At 38.4% G+C, this 24,052-nt stretch overlaps 1 protein-coding gene across 2 annotated transcripts in view; it reads right to left on the bottom strand.

The window, feature by feature from the left end:
• Window positions 1-24,052, bottom strand: part of Tmep (Transmembrane endosomal protein) — a 209,773-nt gene that overhangs the window by 64,849 nt on the left and 120,872 nt on the right. For both annotated transcript variants that reach the window (XM_067147831.2, XM_067147832.2), the window contains 3 exons: window positions 9,415-9,580; window positions 7,745-7,835; window positions 4,325-4,492 (listed from right to left, as the gene is read on the bottom strand). In XM_067147831.2, coding sequence (XP_067003932.1) covers window positions 4,325-4,492; window positions 7,745-7,835; window positions 9,415-9,580 — 425 coding nt within the window. The remainder of the gene's footprint in view (window positions 1-4,324; window positions 4,493-7,744; window positions 7,836-9,414; window positions 9,581-24,052) is intronic.

Genomic DNA, 24,052 nt, shown 5'->3' with positions numbered 1-24,052 from the left:
TTTTCAGACCAACTTTGCTTTACGGGAGCGAAAGCTGGGTGGACTCAAGATATCTTATTCATAAGTTAGAAGTAATAGACATGAAAGTAGCAAGAATGATTGCTGGTACAAACAGGTGGGAACAATGGCAGGAGGGTACTTGGAATGAGTAGATAAAGGCTAACTTAGGAATGAACTCGATGGATGAAGATGTACGCATAAACCGGCTTCGGTGGTGGGGTCATGTGAGGTGAATGGAGGAGGATAGGTTACCTAGGAGAATAATGGACTCTGCTATGGAGGGTAAGAGAAGTAGAGGTAGACCAAGACGACGATGGTTAGACTCAGTTTCTAACGATTTAAAGATAAGAGGTATAGAACTAAATGAGACCACAACCCTAGTTGCAAATCAAGGATTGTGGCGACGTTTAGTAAATTCACAGAGGCTTGCAGACTGAACGCTGAAAGGCATAACAGTCTATAATGATAATGTATGTATGTATGTATGTTATAATTATATTATGATTATTACCGTACATTCATTGCATAGGAATTAGTTTCCATAATAATTTTAGTCATCAGTACAGGAGTAAAAAGCAACTTACAACGTAATAAACTGATAGTTTTCTGACCTGATGAATAACTTAGTCTAGGTGGTTCACTATCATGAAAATGTTACATTCCAGTAAACACTTGTGCCGTTTGCATTCCCATTTGTATGTGCAGAAGTATGTTCATCACTTTTACTGAAATTACTAACCCTGGCTTGAGAAGCGTCATCATTGCCGTGTGTCGTATCCCCTCCTCCGCCCCAGCCCATTAGCGCGTCTTCTTGCTTTTGTAGCAGTCACTGGAACTTCCTCTTCTGAATCTTTGGAAACAGCATAAGATTGTCCAGGATCATTCCGCATTTTTTTACGCACAGGTCCAGTCGCTAAAGTTTCACTTGCAATGCTGGAGTTCATTACACCTTCATCTTCACTTCACAGTTCTCTAAACTCGTCTAATTCAAATAAATAATCGTAGTCACTGCTGTCTAAATAAACGTGCATACATATTTCTTCTTCATTCATATTTGCCGATTTTATATTGCAAATTCAACTGAGACAATTCCCTTTCACAGATAAACATGCCTAGTACAGCACGTGTGCAGCACTATTTACTGTAAACACAGCTGACAGGCCACGAGTAACCATGACGACATACGGCTACATATATCTCGTATTATATCCATGGAGATAACAGAACTGCTTCTTTTGTGCACAAAACTTTGCTCTAGAAACTCCAGGGATATCGATCGACCTCAATCAGGTCAAAGAACTTCAATAAATAACTTCTCATGTAGAACGAAACAATGTCGAGGTGAGCTCGACATCGGACCGGAAAAGGTTAAACAGTCTCTTAAACATCAACTTTAGATAGTGTCTATGTGATAAATAACTTCTTTGCAATGCAGCAGCCATACTTGAGCATTATCTAAACCATAAACATAGTGTAACATAGTGTAACATAGTGTAACTCTTTGCTGTGCCTAATGCTCCAGAGCGCTTCAATATTATCACCCGCCTGCCCTGCTGAACGCTTCAAAGCGCTCATCACACTCATTAGAAGTGTGCTGAGAGAAATATTGAAGGGTCTTATGAAACCATACTGTATTCCCCTGACTCAGCAAGCTGTTAGGTCCTTGTTGACAGCATTTCCTGTGTATATTTCCCAAGCAGACCTACTTTATAAACATAGTCTTTAGTTAGAGATTATTCTTGTTCAAGTTCACACCATATCGTCTAATCGCGGAGTTGTGTCAAAAGGTTCTTATGCTGTCAACAAATTCAGATTCTGAGATGATGGTACAGTGAGATGCAAGACTGGTAAAGGCAATGAAGAAATACAAATTGCATGCAGTGTTGCCAACTTATATTTTCAAGATCCGCTAAATACTACTAAAAATCCGCTAAAATTCCGCCAAGAATCCGATCTCAAATAATGAGCATTAAAATGAGCAATAATAATAATAATAATAATAATAATAATAATAATAATAATAATAATAATAATAATAATAATAAACGTAAATATCTGCACTCACCTGATCTGTGAGTTTCACTGGGTAACCCCTGTCTGCGAGCCGGCAAGCTAAAACTTGTAGGCGTTTTACTGCCGGGTGCAAATTAGGTGAATCCCCTACCTCAAGGGCCACACCAGAACAGGCCAGTTCATTAAACGATCTGCCTTCATAGCATAAATATAAATGCTACTCTCTCACAGTTTCATTTTCTGTCGTCATTCGTCAACTAAGAGATAAGCAAGCCTACGCATTCCCCACGCATTACGAATTTATGATACCACGATTTCATAACATCAAATCCAAATAACATGTTTTCCTCATGTGACTGCTAGCTCCTGAGAAGAAATACGGAATAGCTCGGGGACAGACTGGAGTACAAATTTTAAAAAAAACGTAAAATAGAGAAAAAACACTAAATTCCTCTATTAAAATCTAGAATTCTGCCAATAAATCCGCTGTCCGCTAAATGATACATTTCTCCGCCGGCCGTCTTATAATTCCGCCAAATTTAGTGGAAAATCCGCTAAGTTGGCAACACTGAGTGCATGTTCTCGCGCTGTCATAAACATACGGGTGGCGTGGACATCAGTGATCAGAAAAGAGAATACTGCGGAGTGAGCAACTGTCTAAAAAAATTGTGGAAATTCATTTTGAATTTTTTTGATCAATGTGTGCATTGTGAAGTTTCATTTTTTATGATATAAGCAACTGACCAGCTGTCACAACTCATAGAAACAGACAGCTGAATTCCAGCACAACTTGGTGCAACAGCTGATCAGGAACTTCACATCTCGCAAACATACGGGCAGGAAAAGAAGTTCACCCATCGGCTGTCCATCTCCTAAATTATTTCATTCTCTTGTGAACATACCTGGTCGTGCCAAAGTGTGTGCTTTGTGTTTACAAATGAAAAATAGGGCAGCTTCTGGGAAAGGCAAACAACATTCAAATGTAAGCAGTGTGATCTACCACTGTGCAGGACAGGGTGCTTTTTGGAATATCATCAGGAGCAAAATGTGGATATTCAAAATTAGGGTGAGTACACACACTAGTCATTTAGGAATGAAATGCAAAAGAAATTACATTTATATCTTTTTTTGTTTGACTTCTAGTCATTTTCTTTTAAAGGGTGGTATTTATGCTGATGTGCCTATTGGGATTTAAAGGACTCTGTCAGAAAACACGGTAATTACAGCCAGGCATCCACCTTTAAATGGGGAAGGGATAAATACCATTCCTGCATTCAGCCCTTTACTGTACATTTAACAGATATACTTGTTTTGAAAGTAACCACCTGAAGTAATTCTCTACCAATGTCAGAAAGTTTATAGCACTGTGAATGGCATACATTTGGTTAGCATTTCAATGACTCATACTCCTTGACATACAATAATAAAAAATGTATTTCTAAATTCTGCTTCCTCCAACTAGAGAAGTATGTACAAAGCATACCAAACAGACCCAAAGGTACAGAAAAGAAAGACATCTACAATTTTTTAAAATAATGACAAGAGAATAGTTTATAAGTACTACAAATATTTAAATCAAACTCCATCTTTGGACGTAAAGTTCAATAAATATATGAAATTTTAGACTATGGAATCTAAAGGACATGAATTACATAGTATTTAAGTTTTCTATTTTTAAAATGTTTGAGTTTAATTTTGATTTGCTTTTAAAGACTTTCAATTAGACTGACTTCTCATTACACAATACTTTATATATGATGATTGAACTTATTCAATGTATATTTCTGTTAAAATTGAATTATTTACAACAGGGCATAGCAAGTATGCAGAAGTCATATGTAATACATAGTATTGATTGGCTGACTTATTAAAGATTAAGTCATACACAGAAAGTTAGGAACATCAAAAGGAACACATAATAAGACATAAGTGTTGGAAGAGGGAGAAACAGAATTATGAAGGTCTATCTCCACAACTCTATACATTGTCATTTTCAAACAGATTGGTTCCCAGTTCTTACATCCATTACTTTTCAGCTCCCGACAAGCTTGTTTCTGCTTTCCAGCATCATCAGGAGAATCGGCCATTCTGACATCTTCAGGGAAGTGCAGGATAAGAAGAAAACCAGATAAACACAGGAACCCATAATAGAATGATCCTATCTTTCTATATATGCCTTGAGTTTCACCAGTTTATTCTTTTAAGAATTTATGAATTACTCAATACAGTACTTTATTTTTCTATTAAATCTGTCATCAAGGCAAAGGATATACATGTGTCTCGTACACAGTCTGATAGATAATTAACATACCTCCAGTCTCCATCCTGGTAGTGTCCAAAGGCTTGTAAGAATATTATGACAAATGCCATAACAGGTTTCACCAGGCAGAACTGTAGAGTTACTTGTTTACAGAACCTTAGGAATCCAATGGTATACGTCTTGCCCACAAGACAACAGGTGCCATACATACAATTGGACCTAGAACATTTCGACATATCAGAGTTAATGAACAGTGTGGCTTCCTTACACTTTTAATGAAATTAATTCCATTCTGTTATACAAGAAGTATAGAAAATTATGTTTAATGACCACAGACAGTAATAAAAAGGATAAATTCATGGATCCCAACAGTGTACAGTAAAACCTGCATTAACTGAATCTCTGCCACTGAAAATCAGTTTAACCAAAACCAATAGGTTAATTCAAATGACCATAAACTATATTTGATAGCAGTTATGGACGTACACGTGGGAAGAAACAGATATAAATGATACTGATGAGGACGACATATGAGCCATCAAATGTGTCCCAGCTGAGGAGAGATTTAACATTTAGAGGTAAAAGTTTTTCATTAATTTTACAGTAACCTACATTGCTTTGCATTCAGTTTGATTCTAGAAAAACTGTTTTTGGTTCACTTTCAGATTACAGTAAGTTTCTTTGGAACAAGGTGAGAAGTGGTCGCCAGCTGACTCCTTATAAACAATAGCATGACACTGCTGACTTGACAAGGATGTGAACAAGAAGGAACTTTCTTGAAGAAATAGCAAATAAATCTGATTTGGTAATACTGTACTGTATCTACTGCATCATTTCCTGACACACAATCATTTTACATACTATTTTACTTAGCTTTCAATATGTTCAACCTGTCCTAATTTCACTCTAACGTCGGATATCTGTTCTGTCAGCTAATTATTGACATAAGAAAGCTGGAAATTCACTTGTGATATCTTACTACAAAGATTATCTAGGTTCTGACCTACATTTGAAATTTGTTGCAAGATTTTTCTATATAGGCTGTTCTACATTTGAGATCTGGAAATTCATTTCAGATATCCTACTGCCACATCTAAAATGTGGGAGTTCACTTGCGAGCGAGATATGGTACAACAGTTGTGAATTTTGTTGCAGATTTTGTAAATTTAACCCCTGGACCACAGTCATTAGATCAGCCAGAACCTCATGGGGATCACACTAAATATCTTGATTTTAATGTAAGGAAAAGATCTTCACTGGGTAAACACATAAACAGGATTATAATACAGGTTTAGAGGATGGACCACCATCACCAAATAAAGGTTACACATCTCTACATATGATTCTCAGGGTACTTAGGGGTTGTAGTAAAAGATGTAAACGAGAAGGCACATAAGACATTGGCGAGACCCGAATTAGAGTATGGTTCCAGTGTATGGGATCCTTGCTAGAATTGCTTAATTTGAGAACTGGGAAAGATTCAAAGGAAAGCAGTACAATTTGTTCTGGCGATTTCCAACAGAAGAGTAGTGTTACAAAAATGTTGCAAACTTTGGGCTGGGAAGACTTGGGAGTAAAGAGATGAGCTACTTGACTAAGGAGTATGTTCTGAGCTGTCAATCAATCAATCAATCAATCAATCAATCAATCAATCAATCAATCAATCAATCAATCAATCAATACTGATCTGGTTTATTGGTAAGTTACTCCAATCCCTAATTCTCCTTTCTAAAAATGAATATTTGCCCCAATTTGTTCTCTTGAATTCCAAATTTATCTTCATATTGTGATCTTTCCTACTTTTAAAGACACCACTCAAACTTATTTGTCTACTAATGTCATTCCACGTCATCTCTCCACTGATAGCTCGGAACATACCACTTCCATGTGATAATTCTCATGTTTGGCCCATACTGAATGTGATGTTTATCAAGATTATTACAAAAATGTTTATTAAGACCACCGTTTCAATACAAAACAAGTTCTTGTAGTTAAGATTTACATAATATTATAAAGTCTTCTTCGGTACATGTTTTGCCCTCCTTCAGGGGCATCATCAGCCTTGACTCAAACCTTAAGTCATTGGTCAGGATCCTGAATAATCCTTATGTGTTAACAACGATTAAAAATTCTTATTATTTTGTACTTATACAATATCTTGAAATTGATACAATAAAAACATCTTAAATTATGGTTGATACAAATGATTTCTAATGAAGCAAAGCTTAATGATAAAAGAAACTTTTCTAAAATTAGAATTTGATCATTCCTTTCTTATCTCTTGTGAAGCTTAGAACGTCTATGACTAAAATGGATCTTAAACCTTTTTACGCATGAGCTGCTTGAAAACGTTAGTAGTCATTTGTCTGATGACTTGTTCTTTCAGGAAAAAGCATTACTAGTTGGTTCCAGAGCCTAATGTGAACTCAATCACAAGTGGAAAATGTCAGACTATTATAAACCATTAATCGTGGAGACATTATTTGAATCTATGCTGTATGATTGGTTAGGTTGCAGTCAAATTTGACGTTAAAATTACAGTTGTTATAACGTATTTGTTAGATGAATCCAGCTTCCTGCCATGTGTGATAAATTGAATGAATAACAAGTTCTCGATAAAGTTTAGCTGAAATTGTTGCTCGACTATGAAGGTGCAACTGCTTTAACTCACATTGGGCACATTTTAACCTATAAAAACCAGATCCTGAATAAATATTGTTATTATTATTGACTCAACTGTGGTTGAGGAATATGTTCTGATTATTATTTATTGTCTTGAAGGCTATGTTGACGCTGTTTTTTTTTTTTTTTTTTTTTTTTAATATTAGTGATATGATGGATAGCCGGACTATTATACGTAAATGTGGAGTAGCTGTTGATCTTTGATTTCTCTGGGACTAGGTTGGAAGATAGCCTAATTTTAATCTTATTAATTAACCAATTGATTACATTTAACTTGAACCCATTGAACCGAGTTAACTGTCTTATGTAAACACAGCGTCAACATGTATCAACATAAGGGCATAAGTATAAAACATTAAGTGAGGGTGAGAGAGAGAGTGTGTATTTCCTTAATTTCTCAATGAGCTTGAAAACCGATTTAATTATGAATATCTTGATTGGTCATTTATTTGGAAACCTTCATTATTGATACTTAAAGTGAGGTTAGTTTGTTGATGGTTATGTCCCGTGATTTCAATATGTAACTAGTTAAGTTGGCAGCAGTGATGAGCCATAAAAAAAAATAGGGCAGCGATATCTGTTTTTTAGATTAAAAACAAAGTAACAGTCCAACATACTAATCAGAAAGTAGGCCTACTGTCAGAACTCACGAGTTCAAAAGGTGTCACAATCATTCACATTTTTACAACTCAATTAGCAGTACTGATAATCCCTAGAAACAAGTAACTTGCCCTCAAACTTTACTAGCTACATATGTAAGGTACCTGTATTAACCAGCAATTCCAGTACCTGATTGGCTTCCCTCGAATTTCACTCATGATGTTTCCTTCTCCACCCAGGTATTCATAGCAAAGACTTAAGAAATTGTAGATCACAAAAGCTGGAAAAGTAATAAATCAATACATAATATTAGAAATTGGATATAATCTCCTTCAAATTAAAAGTTCCTGTTATTAATTATAATTATCATATGTTTCATATTTGACACACATTGCCACAAAAAAATTGCAACACTCTACAGAGTGTTGATACAACAGTTGCATGCTGGAGGATGAACGTTTTGGAGGGCATCAATCAACACTTCGTTGCACTGTGTCCACCTACACACCAGACAGTACTGTGTGTGCCTGGAAGGTTGGATGTTGTTTACATGTGTAACAGTCAAGCTACAGCCATGCATCAAAGATTGTTAGGTGCTCCAGTTATGCAATTACAGACACTTGAGAGGGGTCATATCGCGGGATTTTGCGAGGCGAGATGGTCATTTCAACGGAATGCTGCACGCATTGGTCATGATGCACCCAGTGTGGAGATGTTATCGACAGTGGTCATGTGAGTAGGCCCACACTCGTAGTACAGAATGCTTGGTTTGATCTGTATTGTTGATCTTATATCATCATGCTTGGTTTGATCTGTATTGTTGATCTTATATCATCAAGCTACATTACCTCGAGTTGAATTGTAAATAAAGCAACATATACAGTCAAGTGTTGCAATTTCTTTCAGCTAGTTTATTTACAAGTTCATTGTATTATATTGCTATAAAAACTAGTAAACAAAATTCAGTATTTGTTACATAATTTAAGTGCACCTTGTGGACCGAGACAAGGAAGTGTTTTGTCACCTTGTGAATTTACATTGATAATGGACAAGATAATGTAGGACACAAAAACAGCCTACAAAACAATGAAAATAATGTAATGCTGTTTACTGATGATATTGTGATCTCTAGGGAAAGGAATACCAATGTACAGGAAGAGATGGAAATGAACATTGATGCACAGAAGAATAAAACATTAGCAATGACCAGAGGAAAAGAGGAGGAATAAACATTAGAGGCAACGATCTAGAAACAGTAGAGTACTTTAAGTGAACTAATGGCAAATGTGGAAATCAGGAGTGCTTTCTACCACAGTGTAAGAATAAAGATACATCAATGAAGGCACAATATACCAACTTACAGGGCAAACACTCGGCCTATGACAAAAGGAGATGAAAGCCTTATCACAACAGCTGAAATGAAGTTTCTGAGAAGCATGATTCAGAAGACGAGAATGGACATAGTTAAAAAAGAGGACATATGGAAAGCAAATAAATTGGAGAGGTGAAATGGATAAAACAGTGAGGGACAAATGGTTCAGACACACCAAATGGATGAGCAATGAAAGGATGACAAAACAGAGTCTGGAACTGCAGCTAGACGGGAAGGGAGGTCAAGGATGACCAAAAATGAGATGGGTGGATTTAGTGAAGAACAGCTTTAGAAAACAAAATTTGGACTGGACTGACTGAATGACTGAGAATAGTAGAGAGGAACCAACCTGGAAAGATCAAGACAAGTGGAAATGATGATAACAACAATGATGATGATGATGATGACGATGATGATGATGATGACGATGATGATGATTACTGTTTTACATCAGGGTTTAAGATAAAAGGGAATGGCAGATACTTACCTTCATAACAATCTCTAACGGTGAAAAAGTATACATAGTAACTCTCACTATGGAAGAAGAGTAAGCTGACCCAGGAATAGAATGCATAGATTGGAACTATGAACAAAATTCGAACAATCCAACGTTGCTCTGCAGGGTTTGTATACCATCTCAGATGCTGATAAATCTGAAACAGAAGAGACACGAATGGTAAACATTTTACATTATGAATTGGTACAAAATATAAATAAAACAATAAGAATATAAGACACGTCATTAACATTCCTAAGAAAAATACATTCTTGATCAAAATTAAACTTCTATTCCTCAAGCCTTCGTAATACTGTTTGTCGAAGGTGAGCACCATGCTCACTCTTGGGTATTCTGCATTTTTGTTACCTTTATTGAATTTATTATTAAATGTTATTGTTTTTGATTGCTTTTCCCCACAACTTTAATATATATAATATAATACAATGTAATACAATAATGAGACTTTCAAATACTCTTAACTTGCATATCATATAACATAACAGTGAAAATTTGGTAAAACTTGAAACTTAAAACGTGTTAGTTATATGACAGTTTTGGTCAAAAACAAACAATAGGAAACAAAATAACTGAACTGACATCATATTATGATATTACAACAGAATAGTAATATAAACAACAATCAAATGGTGATAATATCTAATGTGGAAGTGACATCATTCAGAGAGATGTTATATTCACAGGTTGAGTCCTGTACTTAGCCTACTCATTAATCGAGGCTGAACTTCTGGCTCTTCATGAGGCAAGCCAACATTTCACTGGATTTTCAACCTAAGATTCGGAGTGAATGCCACTATATGAGGCTCTTGTGATCAGGTAGTTCTTCACAAAAGCCAATGCTAATGTTTTCAGAAATTTCCTTTGAGGGATATATTCTGATACGTTACACTGAAGAAAGATGAGGGCATTATTGCACCAAATCCATCAAAGTACAAAATATGCGAAGAGGCCATCGACCATCGGTAACAAATCCCTTCCACTGAGTACTGGGATTTCAGTTTGTCCAACAGGTCCACCCCACCGTTTGTTAGGTTGTAAAATGTATTAACACATGATTTATTCATGTGACCAGACAGCTCATCAATGTTGTCTGAATCGTGCATGCTGCAGATCAATATCACATTCCTGTACCTGTTTTGAATGCATGATACAGTAGAGTCTCAATTATCCGACTTAAATGGGACCTGGGGTACGTCGGATCACCGAAAATGTCGGATAATACAGAATAACTTTGAAAATGAACTAAAACAAACAGGAAGGATATACTGTATTATGTACTATGTTTTACGGGACTCTATTTATTGACTTATTAATTCAATTGTACAGTAGATGCAGTACTCTTTTCTTACTACGCCTGTAGCCATGTGCAGACGTCTTGGCTTGGGCTGCAAGAGTTTTGATGTCAGCATCTTGAAATTCAGCCCAGTCTCACCACAATTAAAAATATGATCACCGGATAATCCTTCAGCAAGAATTATTTCTTGAAATTGTCTTTTAAATTTCACAACCTCAACGGATTTAGCTGACAGTTTTTCTCCACAGATATTAAGCTGCCCAATGCCGTACCGCTTTTTCCACCCAGGACTGGCAGTAAAATTAGGGTCCCTTTATTAAACTCCTTCTGGATATACACCGCCATTTCTTGCAGAATGGGGCCAGATATTGACAAGCCCTTTTCCTGGTTTTTAGTGAACCAAAGAAATAGTGCTTCACTTACTTTTTCGTACTTACTTTTTCGTACTCACTTTTTTCATTGTTTTTTTCTAATTTTCAGTGCATCACTTGTTGCTCTGGTAGAGCACCACTTTTCAATTTATCCCCTCGTATGTTTCCAGTCTCCCACTGTAACACGTCCAACACCATAATCTGAAGCCATTTTTTAAAGAGTTTCCCCTTTGTCCAGTCTCTTTAACCCACTGTACTTGTCTTCCACAGAAACAATCACTTTCTTACGTTTACTCGCCATACTCACAGAGGATATGAAAACTATAACATCCGCACCCAACCAATACTACACTGAACAATCCTACCGCATGACTGCCAGGGCTTGTCCCACAGTCGCACCCTCCACACCCCGTGTCCCAGAATTGCATCCACCTAAAGATCAAATCAAGACTATCAGTGTCGGATAACACGGAGTGTCGGATAAGCGAAGGTCGGTTAAGCGAGACTCTACTGTACTAACATCACATCCTCACCAAAAGCAAACAAGCTATAGGTCACTACCCTACTTCTTCGTTTGAGCCTGGGCGACGACTGCGTTCTCGCAGGCCTCTTGATTAAACCCCAGACATTCTACCTGGTGTGTAAATCCGAAACCACACAAAACCATCTTGAGGGTTGCCTGAATGCAAACTAATATCTACAAGACCCAAACCACACAGCCATGGGCTCGATGAAAACAATATAATTATGTAATTTAATAAATAAATAATTGGAAAGAGAAGTTAACGGAAAGAGACCAGTTGGAAGACCGAGAAGAAGGTGGATGGATCAGATTTGGAAGGACATTAGAGAAGCTGGATTGGATGTGCCAGAAGTAATGGAGCAAGACATTGATGATGATGATGATGATGATGATGATGATGATGTATACAACTACCAAATATTGTAATAGGAGTTGAATCATGTTGAAGAAGTGACATTAAGGATGCAGACATTTTCTTCAGGAACTGGAGTGTTAAACAGACAAGACAGAAGCAAAGGGACGAGGAGTATTCATTCTGATGAAAGAAGCATTTCCAAGCTAAGAAAAGGTTGAGGATTATAAATATGTAAGACTAATCTCTAAAAAATAATAGGAAACTGTGTTTTTTTTACTGTATACACACCTGGAAGGGGTGATACTGGCACAGAGTTATTTAAGAAGATAATCACCTATGTGGAAAATGACACAGAAAGGAATGTGATTGGAACAGGCGACCTTGATTTACCAGATGTTAACTCTGAAAGCAATGCGAATGACAGAAAGCATAACCAACAAATTGTAGATTAATCTGGGATGGACAGCTGAATCAGAAAGTGATGGAACCAACTAGAAGGAAGAATATTCTAATACAAGCCATCGATAAAACTAGATGAGCTCTATAAAGAACCGAATGATAGATGGTATTTGCAAAACTGTTTTTGGATAAGTAAAAATAAATACGATAGAAAGGAAAGTTTTAAAAGTAGGACTATTAGGCAGTACTATAGGCTATCGTTAAGACAGATATGACGGACTTTAAAAAAATAACTGAATTGGTCGGTGGAGAACGGGACCAGGTTACTTTTTCTCATTTTTCAGGAGAAGGAAATAAGTGTTTTTCTACCAAAGTATATCAATTGTGTCCTCATAATTTTATGTCAACTGCTTTCCTATTCTAATAAAGAAACAGTTTTAAATAAAAATATATAGTGTAACACTTTTGCAAAATAACATTTTAAAAGAAATCTACTTAATTCCTTTCTCCACTCACTAGCAGTCATTTTTAAATACTACAAGAGATCTATTAACCAATCACATTATATAAGATGCAAAATTAACAGAATGATGGCATTAAGAGTTCTGTTTCACAGATCTATATAAGACGTGTCATTGGAAGTAGCTTTTGAACAAGAAAAAACAAACTAAAACCTTGTTTAGCATATTAATAACATTACATTAATCAATCTGAGATACTGATACAACATAATATTCGAGGTTCATTTCAGCAAGAGCCCATGTTTCTTAATCAACTTCAATTCACCAGTCATCCCTCCAGAGACTCTGTGACTGGTCCCTTTTTTTTTTTTGCTTTACGTCGCACCGACACAGATAGGTCTTATGGAGACGATGGGAGACAGGAAAGGCCTAGGAACGGGAAGGAAGCGGCCGTGGCCTTAATTAAGGTACAGCCCCAGCATTTGTCTGGTGTGAAAATGGGAAACCACGGAAAACCATCTTCAGGGCTGCCAACAGTGGGGTTCAAACCCACTATCTCCCGGATGCAAGCCCACAGCTGCACGCCCCTAACCGCACGGCCAACTCGTCTGGGGCGACTGGTATCAGCACTGCAGCAGATAGTAGGCCACTTCCTTATTTTGTCATAAAATAACCTTGCTTCTTCACCTTGTATGTATCTGAAAAGATTCTGCATGACCTCCATTACATTTATATAAATGGGAACTTTTCTAACAGGAGGTGAGTTTGCCAGGTTCATGGAGTAGATTACGTGTTTCTTGGCCAGGCGAAATGTGGCCTTAATGAAATTGTGAATGTATGGAAGAGCTCTAACTATGCCTGGCTTGTCAGTGCAATACTGAAATTCCTTGAAGTGGGTGGGATATGTTGGCACGGTTCCTCACTTCCAGGAATACCACTCTTTGCTGTTTCTTGAGACAACATGTAGTGATGAGGGCACTATTGACCAAAATTCATTATCATTCCTGTTTCCACCATTATCACAGCTGACAGTGAACAAGCTCTTGACTAATATATACAGATAATCCTTTGGGGCATATATTTGATCAGTTTTCTGCATTTTCTTCTTATGAAATATGTACATACTGTATTATATACATACATCAGAGAAATTATGCAGTTTTTGTTCAGTCTGCAAGCCTCTGAATTAAATACCTCCACAATCCTTTATATGTAACGTTTTTTAAATATGCTTTATGTCACACAGACACAGATAGGTCTTATGACGACGATGGGGGTTCGAACCCACTATCTCCCGAATGCAAGCTCACAGCTGCGCGCCCCTAACCGCATGACCAACTCACCCGGTGAGTTTGTAACTAGCTCTGTGGCCTCATTTAGTTCACCTCACATTACTGCAACACCGAATACGGTTTATGGGTACAGTTTCGTCAATCGAGTTCATTCCTAACTTTGCCCTAATGTCCACATTCAGAGTACCCTCCAGCCATTGTTCCCACCTATTTCTACCAGCGAGCATTCTCGCTACTTTCATGTCTAACTTATGAATAAGATATCCTGAGTCCACCAAGCTTCCACTCTCGTAGAGGAAAGTTTGTCTGAAAACAGTCGAGTGTAAAGAAAGTTTCGTCCGGAAGCCGACTTCTTTCTTACAGAATATTGTAGACCGTAACTGCGAGCTCACTGTATTAGCTTTGCTGCGCCTTGATTCAATCTCACTTGCTATACTACCATGCTAAATACTTGAAACGATCTACCTGTTTCAGTTTTGTATTCCCAACCTGACATCTTCCCTACTAACATCACATTAGTCCTGGAAATCCTTGTTTTCATGTAGGCCTACTCGCAACACCTATGTTGACACCAGGAAGGGCATCCGATCGTAAAAACTCGCTACGAAGATTCACCTCACTTCATACCCGACCCCGAAGAGCAGCGGGAAACTGCTTACTACACTTCCTCCTAACTGAATCCCTCCCTGTCGCTTTATTCGCTTCAACAAATGAACAACAAAGGTGGAAGATTAGAGCCGTTTCTAACCCCTACATGTATCTTGAACCAAGAACTCATTCTAACATAGATTCTCACTGTAGCCCAATTGTCAACATAAATGCCTCTGGTTGTTTTTTATAATCTACCCTCAATCCCATAACACCTCATCTTTTCTGACAGTACTCTGTCACATACTTTCACTAGACTACGAAACAAAGAATACTGTCTATTCGTCTCGTAACATTTTTCTGTTACCCGGCGAATACTGGCAGCCACACGGTGGTCTGAAACCGCACTGGTTTTCAACTAACTTACCGGTACTGTCAATCATTGATCGAACCCTCCCTTCCAAAATGCCAGTGAACATCTTGCCTGACATACTCATCAATGAAATATCTCGATGGTAGTTGTAATTGTTCCTGTTCCCTTGCTTACAGATGGCTGCAATTACTGCTTTCGTTCGATCAGAAGATACTTTACTAACATTCCATGCTAATCGTTTTACTCTGTGAAACCATTTCATCACTCTTCTCATTACATTTCACAAATTCAGATCTAATTCCATATACACGTATAATTTAATGACAATGGAATTTATTTATCTTTTCCACTTCCCTTCAACGTCCTCCTCCCCGTGAACTTTGTTCGCGACGTCACCAGAAATAGACATATTTCCTTTTAGGTTGAGAAGATTTTCAAAATATGCCTTCCACCCGTCCAGTGCGATTCCCTGGGATCTACTACGAGTTCACTCGATTTACCCAAAACTCTATTCATTTCCTTTTTACCCTCCCTTTCTAAGATTTTTTATTACTGTCCAGAATTAAAAACATCCGTACTGTATTTACGAAGTAGAAGTAGCCTAAACATAGCTAGTAATAACTGAATTTAACTTAGATGTAGTATTGCAAGGATACAATTAGCTGAATTTCATTTTAAATTTTCATTAAGCTTACTAGTATTTTTACGTTTGTATTTCTTTCGTTGTGTATTGAAATGAGTATTTTTTTCAAATCTGTATTATGTAGGCAGTTCCTTTTTCTTTCTGTCATCTTTGCGTGTACATATTCATATTTTTGTCTTAGAAATTAGTGTTATTTGTAGTTCTTAGTATTTTAAGTTAATCAGTGCCATTGCATTAACAAGTTGTGGTTAAGTGTAAGAAAGGGCCAACTTCGCCACAGAAAATAAATGCTTTTATCTATCTATCCATCTAAGGGCTTCCCAGCCGCCTGACCAAGCCTTTCCAGGTTATTACGGAAATCTTCCCACTAATTTTTCTTGGATTCGATTTCATTTGTTTCACTGTTTCCTTCATCTATAGATATACGTACGATTTCCTGTCTGCATCAGTCCTTGTTTGGAGCTATTTCTGACACGCATTCTTTTTACGTTAACAAGTTGCCTTCCCTTCAGGTGGTGGTGATTGTTTTAAGTGAAATCAGAACTTGGGCAACCATCCTCTATTAACACTAATCAAAGAGAAAAAATTAAAGGGGTCAGACACTTCCAAAAATGAAGGTATCTGCCAAAGGATGACAACGGCACGAAGGGCGTGAAAATGGAAGACTTCCTAAGCCTCGCAACCTAACACCGTCGGGGTCGGAAAAGAACATGAGTTGACCAAGGGACGTCGGACAGGATAGATGAAAGTGAAGAGCTTGGGACAAGTGGAAACAATGCCAGGACTCATCTAAGGGTCCCATGGTCACCAACCCACTCTCGCAAGTTAAGAGCCACTGGGACCCTTTTTAGTCGCCTCTTAAGACAGATAGGGGATACCGTCTGTGTTATTCTACCGCCCCCACCTTTACAGACAGTTGTTCCTTGCTGTTTCTACTACAGCATCCCTGTAAACCACCCATCTTTTTATGTCCTGAATCTGCTTACTATCTCTTCTTTGGATCTATCACTGATCAAATCCATGTACTTCCGTCTAATTTCCTCCTCCTGAAGATTCTCCACCCTTATTCGTCACTGCTCCAAACACTCGCCCGCATGGAAGAAAGGAATGGCTTCTCTGAAAATCGGTAAGCACGGTTTTTTTTTCTTTCTTCTTTCCATGTCTTGATATTACTGACTTGTGTCATCCCCAAGCACATTCTTATCAATGTATTTCTGTTTTGCCCGGGTGCTCCGTCTGAAACTAAGTTGAGATATTCCTTTGTTCTTTGGACAAAACTTGGGTTCAATAATGGTATACGAATGAACCTCGTTTTCTCCTTTCTCGCGGTACGGGTGCAGTGGACTGCTTCCTGTACAGGCACTTTCGGCAGGAGTAAATTCTGCATAAAATCAAAACCATATTCCTGAAGCGTAATTTTCTGTCAAACAATGAGCCTCAGTTCCACTCAGAGAATTACAAAATGTCTTGTTCTTGTGAATATCAAGTTCTGCCTGGACTGCTCCTGTGCTGCTGTTCGATATACTATTAAATATGGTTTCTGGTCCTGTCACTCACTACATCAGTCTGAGGACGACCGAAGGGTAGTGTACGACGGGTTGAAGTAATATTTTGTATCCAGATCTGGCTGCTTTTAGAGGAAAAGGTCATCATGCATAATCTTTAGATACAAACGCGCATCGGAGAACTTTATTTTCTTTCCACCATAATGCGTAGCGGCACGCTTTAATGGGAAAGAATCAATGTGTTTATGCATCATATTTAAGACATTTACAGGAATTTTAGGAGTGGATTTTTTTTTCACGTTGATTTACCAGAATGTTGCCTTCGTCAGGAAGCAATATCGACATATGGAATAACCGTTTCTGTGATAGCATGAAGGTTTAAATAAAGCTTGTTTGCAGACATTAATATTCTTACCATCAGCTATTACACAACACTGAAATAAATGTGGCCTCCTCATAATTTCGTTGTCCCTACCCCCACCCCCACAATTTTCTTAGACCTTCGCCATTTTACGTCCTTAGCAACAATCCGTTCTTGTAAATACAGCTCGTGGGAAATTTTATCTGCTACATTAAGGAATCAGCCGGAATTCCCGCATGCTCTGTCCCGTCAATGCGGGTAAAACATTTCATTCGACATCTGAAAAAAAGAATGACTCGTTATGACGCCTCCATAAATCTTTTTAACTGGCATAAAATGCTTGAAGCAAGATGAAATAGTAGTTTTTTTGTGTGTGTGTTTCCCCATTGTTATTGCCAACAGCCTGTCCAGGTACATTATTTCCTGCAGAATTAGTGAAGGGCTAACCGAGCAATCGTGCTACTGTTACTTTTCGTCGTTTGTGTTGACTCGCATTATATTACCTTTTAATAGGCATTCTTAGCAAATTATTCCACTAATACTTCCAAGAATAACACCAACAATAATACCGCAAGTCGTTCCCCTTCTAAATGTACCTGATGCAACCGAACGGCAGAGAACGGAACCACAACCTTGACCCGATCTCTGCTACCATCGAACGGTGGGTAAATGAACCAAGTCTTTCATTTGCTTCCTCTTCAGTACGGAGTGAAGCTCTCACGTTTACCGCATAGGCAGCAGACGGACACAGTTCCTTTCATCACAGCAAGGTGCGCCTTACTGTTAAGTGTGAAAACACGTTATGTACCTTTAAAGGCGGTAAAAGTTTAAAGACCCACTATATTAAAATAACGAGTTAAGAATGAGATGCAGGTTAGAAAGAGAGTTAGGAATGGTTGTGGACGTCAGGAGAGACTGAAGGAACTTGCAAGGAAACTGAATTTAGCGATGAAGTCAGATAAGGATAACGTGAGGCAGGGGCAGTGCGTGGTATTGTGGCAATGTTGCATAACTCCCAATTTGTAAAAGCCACCTATAATTAGAGCGTGTCTCTGTTGGTGGCACATGTATTAAATAAATAAATAAATAAATAAATAAATAAATAAATAAATAAATAATTGTACACTTCATTTGTCGTCTTTTCTTATATATATATTTGTTTCATAAACGTAACATATATTCTACAATATTTTAAAATCAAGCATCTCAGGTCGTTCGATGTACTAATGCTTCACCATGGACCAATAAACGCTGTCGACTTCGAATCAAACTCAGGAGGTGTGCTTTCCTACGGCAACTCCCAAGCGGATAACGCGGCGCGATGTACATAGTTTCACCAGGGACAAGCCGAAAAGCCTGTGCATAGCATCAGGTAGCATGGTCGCTATACTGAAATTCAACTCAAGAGCTTAGGAAAAGTATCCTTCCGCACGTGAGTACGTCCCCTGTTCCCCCTTCCCGTCGACCCTTCTCCATCTCCGCCACAACCAGCTTATTATTAACCCCGTGCGTCCATCTGAAAAGTACTTCATTCTGAAATAGTGAAGCATCAAACGAAATCACATCCTTTCACATAGCTGTACTTTGATTATGTATCATACCTATTTACTGACCATGTAAAACCTACAGATTACTGACGAATACCGAGGCAAGGGAAGCAAGGCTCATTTTTATTTCATAATGCAATTTGTGTGAGTCACATGGGGACTTACAATATAAGTACCGTTATACGATTCCGCTCTCGTGCAACGACTGTCAGTGGCAGCTTCTCACAGTTCAAAAAGCTGAAAAAAACACCTGTGAGTGGGATTGCCAAATACAATGTTTACAGGGATGTTGTAAATATTGTAGTAACGTCATTCGGAAGGTAAAAACGAACTCATGATTCCCTCATGACAACATTTCTGCAGGTAGAGGGCGATATAAAGCAAAGTGCAAATTATTATTATTATTATTATTATTATTATTATATTATTATTATTATTATTATTATTATTATCATCATCATCGAATACGCCAAGGATCCTATTCCCATACCGTGTTAAGGCCCTTCCTGCTTTATTTACAGCGAGTGCTGAGCTGACACATCGAGCTTCGCTGGAGACTTGGATTTTCCGTGCAGTTTAAATTCCACGCGAGCGGCGTAAACACTGCACACATAAGCACTGGTCAGCTGCGCGGTGTTTTTCACCACATCTTCCACAGTCCACAGCGAATTTTCATCTCAGAGGCTACTGTAAACGTTTAAAACAATTTGGTTTAGATTTCCTACGTAATTTGTCTCCACTTTTGTTAGCTTTAAAGTATTTCACAGGGGACTCAAGCGTCACAGCATCAAACACGTCTTGCTCACAGCTGGCAGCCATTATGAATACTGAACAAGCTGTTGCAGCCAGTATTGCCAACAGGTTTCTTAGATCCATCTTCAACGTCGCACATATTATGCGAACTTATCAGCAATGGAATGAACTCGAAGAAAGCTTAGTAAGTACACAGTGCAATAAGATATCAATATCATATTATTATTTTGCTACATACACCACTGAGAACAGTAACTATTCATAGCCATCTACGTATGAAATGTAAGAGTTTGTAACGAATCCGAATAACATACAACCTGTGATATATTTTCTATATTTATACAGGGCAAAACATTTTAATTCGTCAAGTCAGTTCACCAGATTATCTAACCTAACTGAAGGAAGCTCCTGCCTTCAGGAACAAGTAACAAACCTAGGGAACTAATTGGCGCTGTGGAAGCCTTTTCACCGACCAGAAGTCTGACTAACATCAAAGGAAACGCTAAGGTCCTGAGTTGACTCTCAGTATAGTACATGTCCTTGGGCGTTGCACGACACCAGCAAGCTCCCTATCGAGAAACAATTACAAATGTTCCCGTTAGATTGCACCACTCTGCGGAGATGACTTAATTCCTGCGCTCTCTCTCTCTCTCTTCTAGCAACAGTAATTTCTGTTCCACGCCACTAGGGTAAGCCATACCGCACCATCCGCAATATTACCAACCTTTTGCATAAATGAAAAGCAGGACGGCAAATTTTAAATTCAAGTGAGGTAAGAATAACTGTAGTTATATTGCATAATTAGCCTGTGTTTCAATTCCCGAATATATTTCAGTTTCAAATGGAATATAGTCCATTACTTAAAGATAATAAGAGTTTCTTGTGACATTGAAAATGTTGGTGCAACATCCAGCTTCAGATACCACCAGCCGTCACTAAAAAAGTAAACTCGTGTCTTCATCCGGAGGCGGTGCAGCTCTTTTCAGGCACACCCCCAACGGAGGTCTGCACAACAGCTGTACAGCTGTACTGATCGTTATTTTAACATCACAATGACTGTACCAATATAAACAGAATCCTAATGGTGGTAGGGTGCAGGAATGTGTACTATTTCCGAGGTGCCAAGCAGGAAAGCCACACTCTAATGCCGATAAAAACCGAAGTACACCCTAGGTACCGCCCACCCACCCGCCAATTCAAGAGTAAATGCAAGCTATTTAATGCACCAGGGAGGTGACGGGCTAAGCAAAGAGGGCGATTGATCACTGATCGGCGTCTCCGAAAACCGTGAAAGTAGTTATTGATGATGATGACGATGCTTATACTTGTTTAAATGAACCTAACATCTAGGTCATCGCTCCTAGTGGTTCGAAATGAAACGAAGTATAAAATTAAAGATTTATCCACTGACAAGATTTTTAAAGATAATGGACCGGGCGAGATGGCCGTGCGGTTAGGGGCGCGCATCTGTGAGCTTGCATCCGGCAGATAGTGGGTTCGAACCCCACTGTCTGCAGCCGTCATACTTTCCAATCCCATCCTCTATACATCACTTATTTTCATAAAACTACGATTTGTCCCGGCTCCCGTTCTGATAACACATCTGAGACCTGCATCACCCTCCTAGCCCTCGATCGCCATCATCCTTTCCTATCTGAGAAGATTCATGCCATAAGCGCTTCCCTCAACCTAAGAGTGGCTGCGCGATTTGCGTCACATAGCTATCAGCTTGCATTCGGGAAACAGTGGGTTCGAACCCTACTGTCGGCAGCCCTGAAGATGGTTTCCCGTGGTTTCCCATTTTCACACCGGGCAAATGAGCCGCCTAGTATCAAAACCCATGCTCTCCCATCCTCGCCATAAGACGTATCTGTGTCGGTGCGACGTACAGATACTTGTAAAAAGAAGCTTATTTATGTTCAACGCAGCCTTCGGTACTTTTTTCTTTTTTTTTGCAAGTGGTTTAACGTCGCACTAAAATATCGACGGTTTTCGGCGACGCAAGGATATGAAAAGACTAGGATTGGGAAGATAGCGGCCGTGACTTTAAGGTACAGCCCCAGCATTTGCCTGGAGTGAAAATGGGAAACCACGGAAAACCATGTGCAGGGCTGCCGACGGTGGGGTTCCCATCTACTATCTTCCGGATGCAAGCTCACAGCTACGTTACCCTAACTGCACGGCCAACAACTCTCTCGGTCCTTTTATTTGGTCAACCCTGGTATGAGATACGGTTTGAGATAAATGAGAATGTAGAGATAAGCTTCCAGGATTTAATCCAACAGATCCATTGTTTTATCACAACGTGTTGACGTAAACGGTGGAGTTACATGTCGTTAAAAACAGCGAATACTAAACTTGTGGAAAGTCCACCAGACACTAAACAGTGGAACCTCGATATCTCGAATCACCTCGGGAGCTAAATTTTATTTCGAGATATAGATAATACCGTTTTTGAGCATGAATAACACATAACTGAATCATATGTATCTACGGGCTTAGCCGATACTGAATACATTATTTTTAACAGTACTTACAAATATACAAACTATTTTTCGACATCACTTTAATTATAACACTTATTATAGTAACTTTTTACAAGACAGTATACAGTACACACAGTAGTGAAATAAGAACGTACCTCCGTTAACATCTTTTTTAAAAAAATCTGTTAATCGCGTCTGTTTGTCACGGTTAACATTTCCTCCCTTCATGTTGAAACTTCTCGTCAATACCACGCAGCCGAGATTCGTAAATGGAGGGGGGTTGCTTCCGTACGCGACCGGTAATTAAGTCACACCCGGGGAAAAGCGAGGCTCCGCCGATTTTCCGATCCTAGAAGTTTTTCTGTTCCCGTTATGCTACCTCCCTGCATCACCGTAACCCTGTCTTTACTTGTTAATTGTTCCTCACAAACCACAAATGCCGTATTGCACAGTCAATGTTGCACAAAATTTGAGTTACAGACTATTCTTTGGTTCAGGGGAGGAAATGTTTGCTTCGAGAAATAGAGAAATAAATACACGTGACGAATAGAACAAATAGCCGGGAAATTGAAGTTACTTCGAGATACTGAAAATTAGAGTAATGGAGGTTCGAGATATCCAGGGTTCGACTGTATTTCTGTTGACGGCATTGATGAGTTCATTCCTATATACATTCTAACCAGCTAGAGAATATTCTCATGGTGGAAAATTATGACCTCAGTAAACATCAAGGACACGTGCAAACTGAATAGCAATACTGAGAAAAGGGATTCTGGAAATAATCACTGAAGCAACTGTTGGACATTCATTTGCGGAGATCGATATTCTCCGTATCCCCAACATCCCCAGACGGAAATCCTCGTAATGATTTAGGCACCTCGGAACTAATCAAATGCCCCAAGTCCTTAAATTAAGCACCAACAATACAGATACCATTGTGAAAGGACATATACTTTTCAGAATTCAATATTAATGTATTCATCCGTTCCCTATGTATAGATGTTATCAGAAAGGCCATATCTATATTACAGGTTGATAGAAAAAAATCTCACTGTTGAAATCAGTAACGGCTTTTGAATACACGAATGGTTGTATTTTCTTTTTTGACATTCCATCTAGTAGGCATCTTTTGTTGATCTTTATTTAGCTGTAATTTTTCCATTCCACAATTCCCCGTGCTAATAGGAACTTTTTTTTTTTTTTAATACATCAAGTGGAAATGTTGACAAAGGTGTCTGAAATGTATTTATACCTTGACATGGTTTTGAGAGTCAGAAGACAGGAATAATTCTTCTCTACATCTTAACAGCTCCTTATTCATCAGAATAAATGTTTCCACCAGGAATCTACTCAGTGGATTAGGATGTCTAAACATTAATAACACGAAAACCAAATTCATGGTATTTAGCAGAAGCAACCATGAAGGTGCCTCTATTTCATTAAATAATCAAAACACTAACCGAGTACGTCCGTTCACATACTGTGGGACCGTTTCATATGCTCTTTCGACGTTTTTCCACTTTTCCTTGCTTCCACACAAATGTTTCGTGGACGTGTTGCTTCAAGTTGATTTGAAATATTTATGCCGTAATTGAGTTTTCTTGATAACAGATATACAGCTTGTTAGCTAATTTACTATTTATTGATAAAAGCCACT

This window comes from Anabrus simplex, chromosome 5 (genome assembly GCF_040414725.1).
Source record: "Anabrus simplex isolate iqAnaSimp1 chromosome 5, ASM4041472v1, whole genome shotgun sequence".
NCBI lineage: Eukaryota > Metazoa > Arthropoda > Insecta > Orthoptera > Tettigoniidae > Anabrus > Anabrus simplex.
This window is presented reverse-complemented; position numbering and strand designations above follow the sequence as displayed.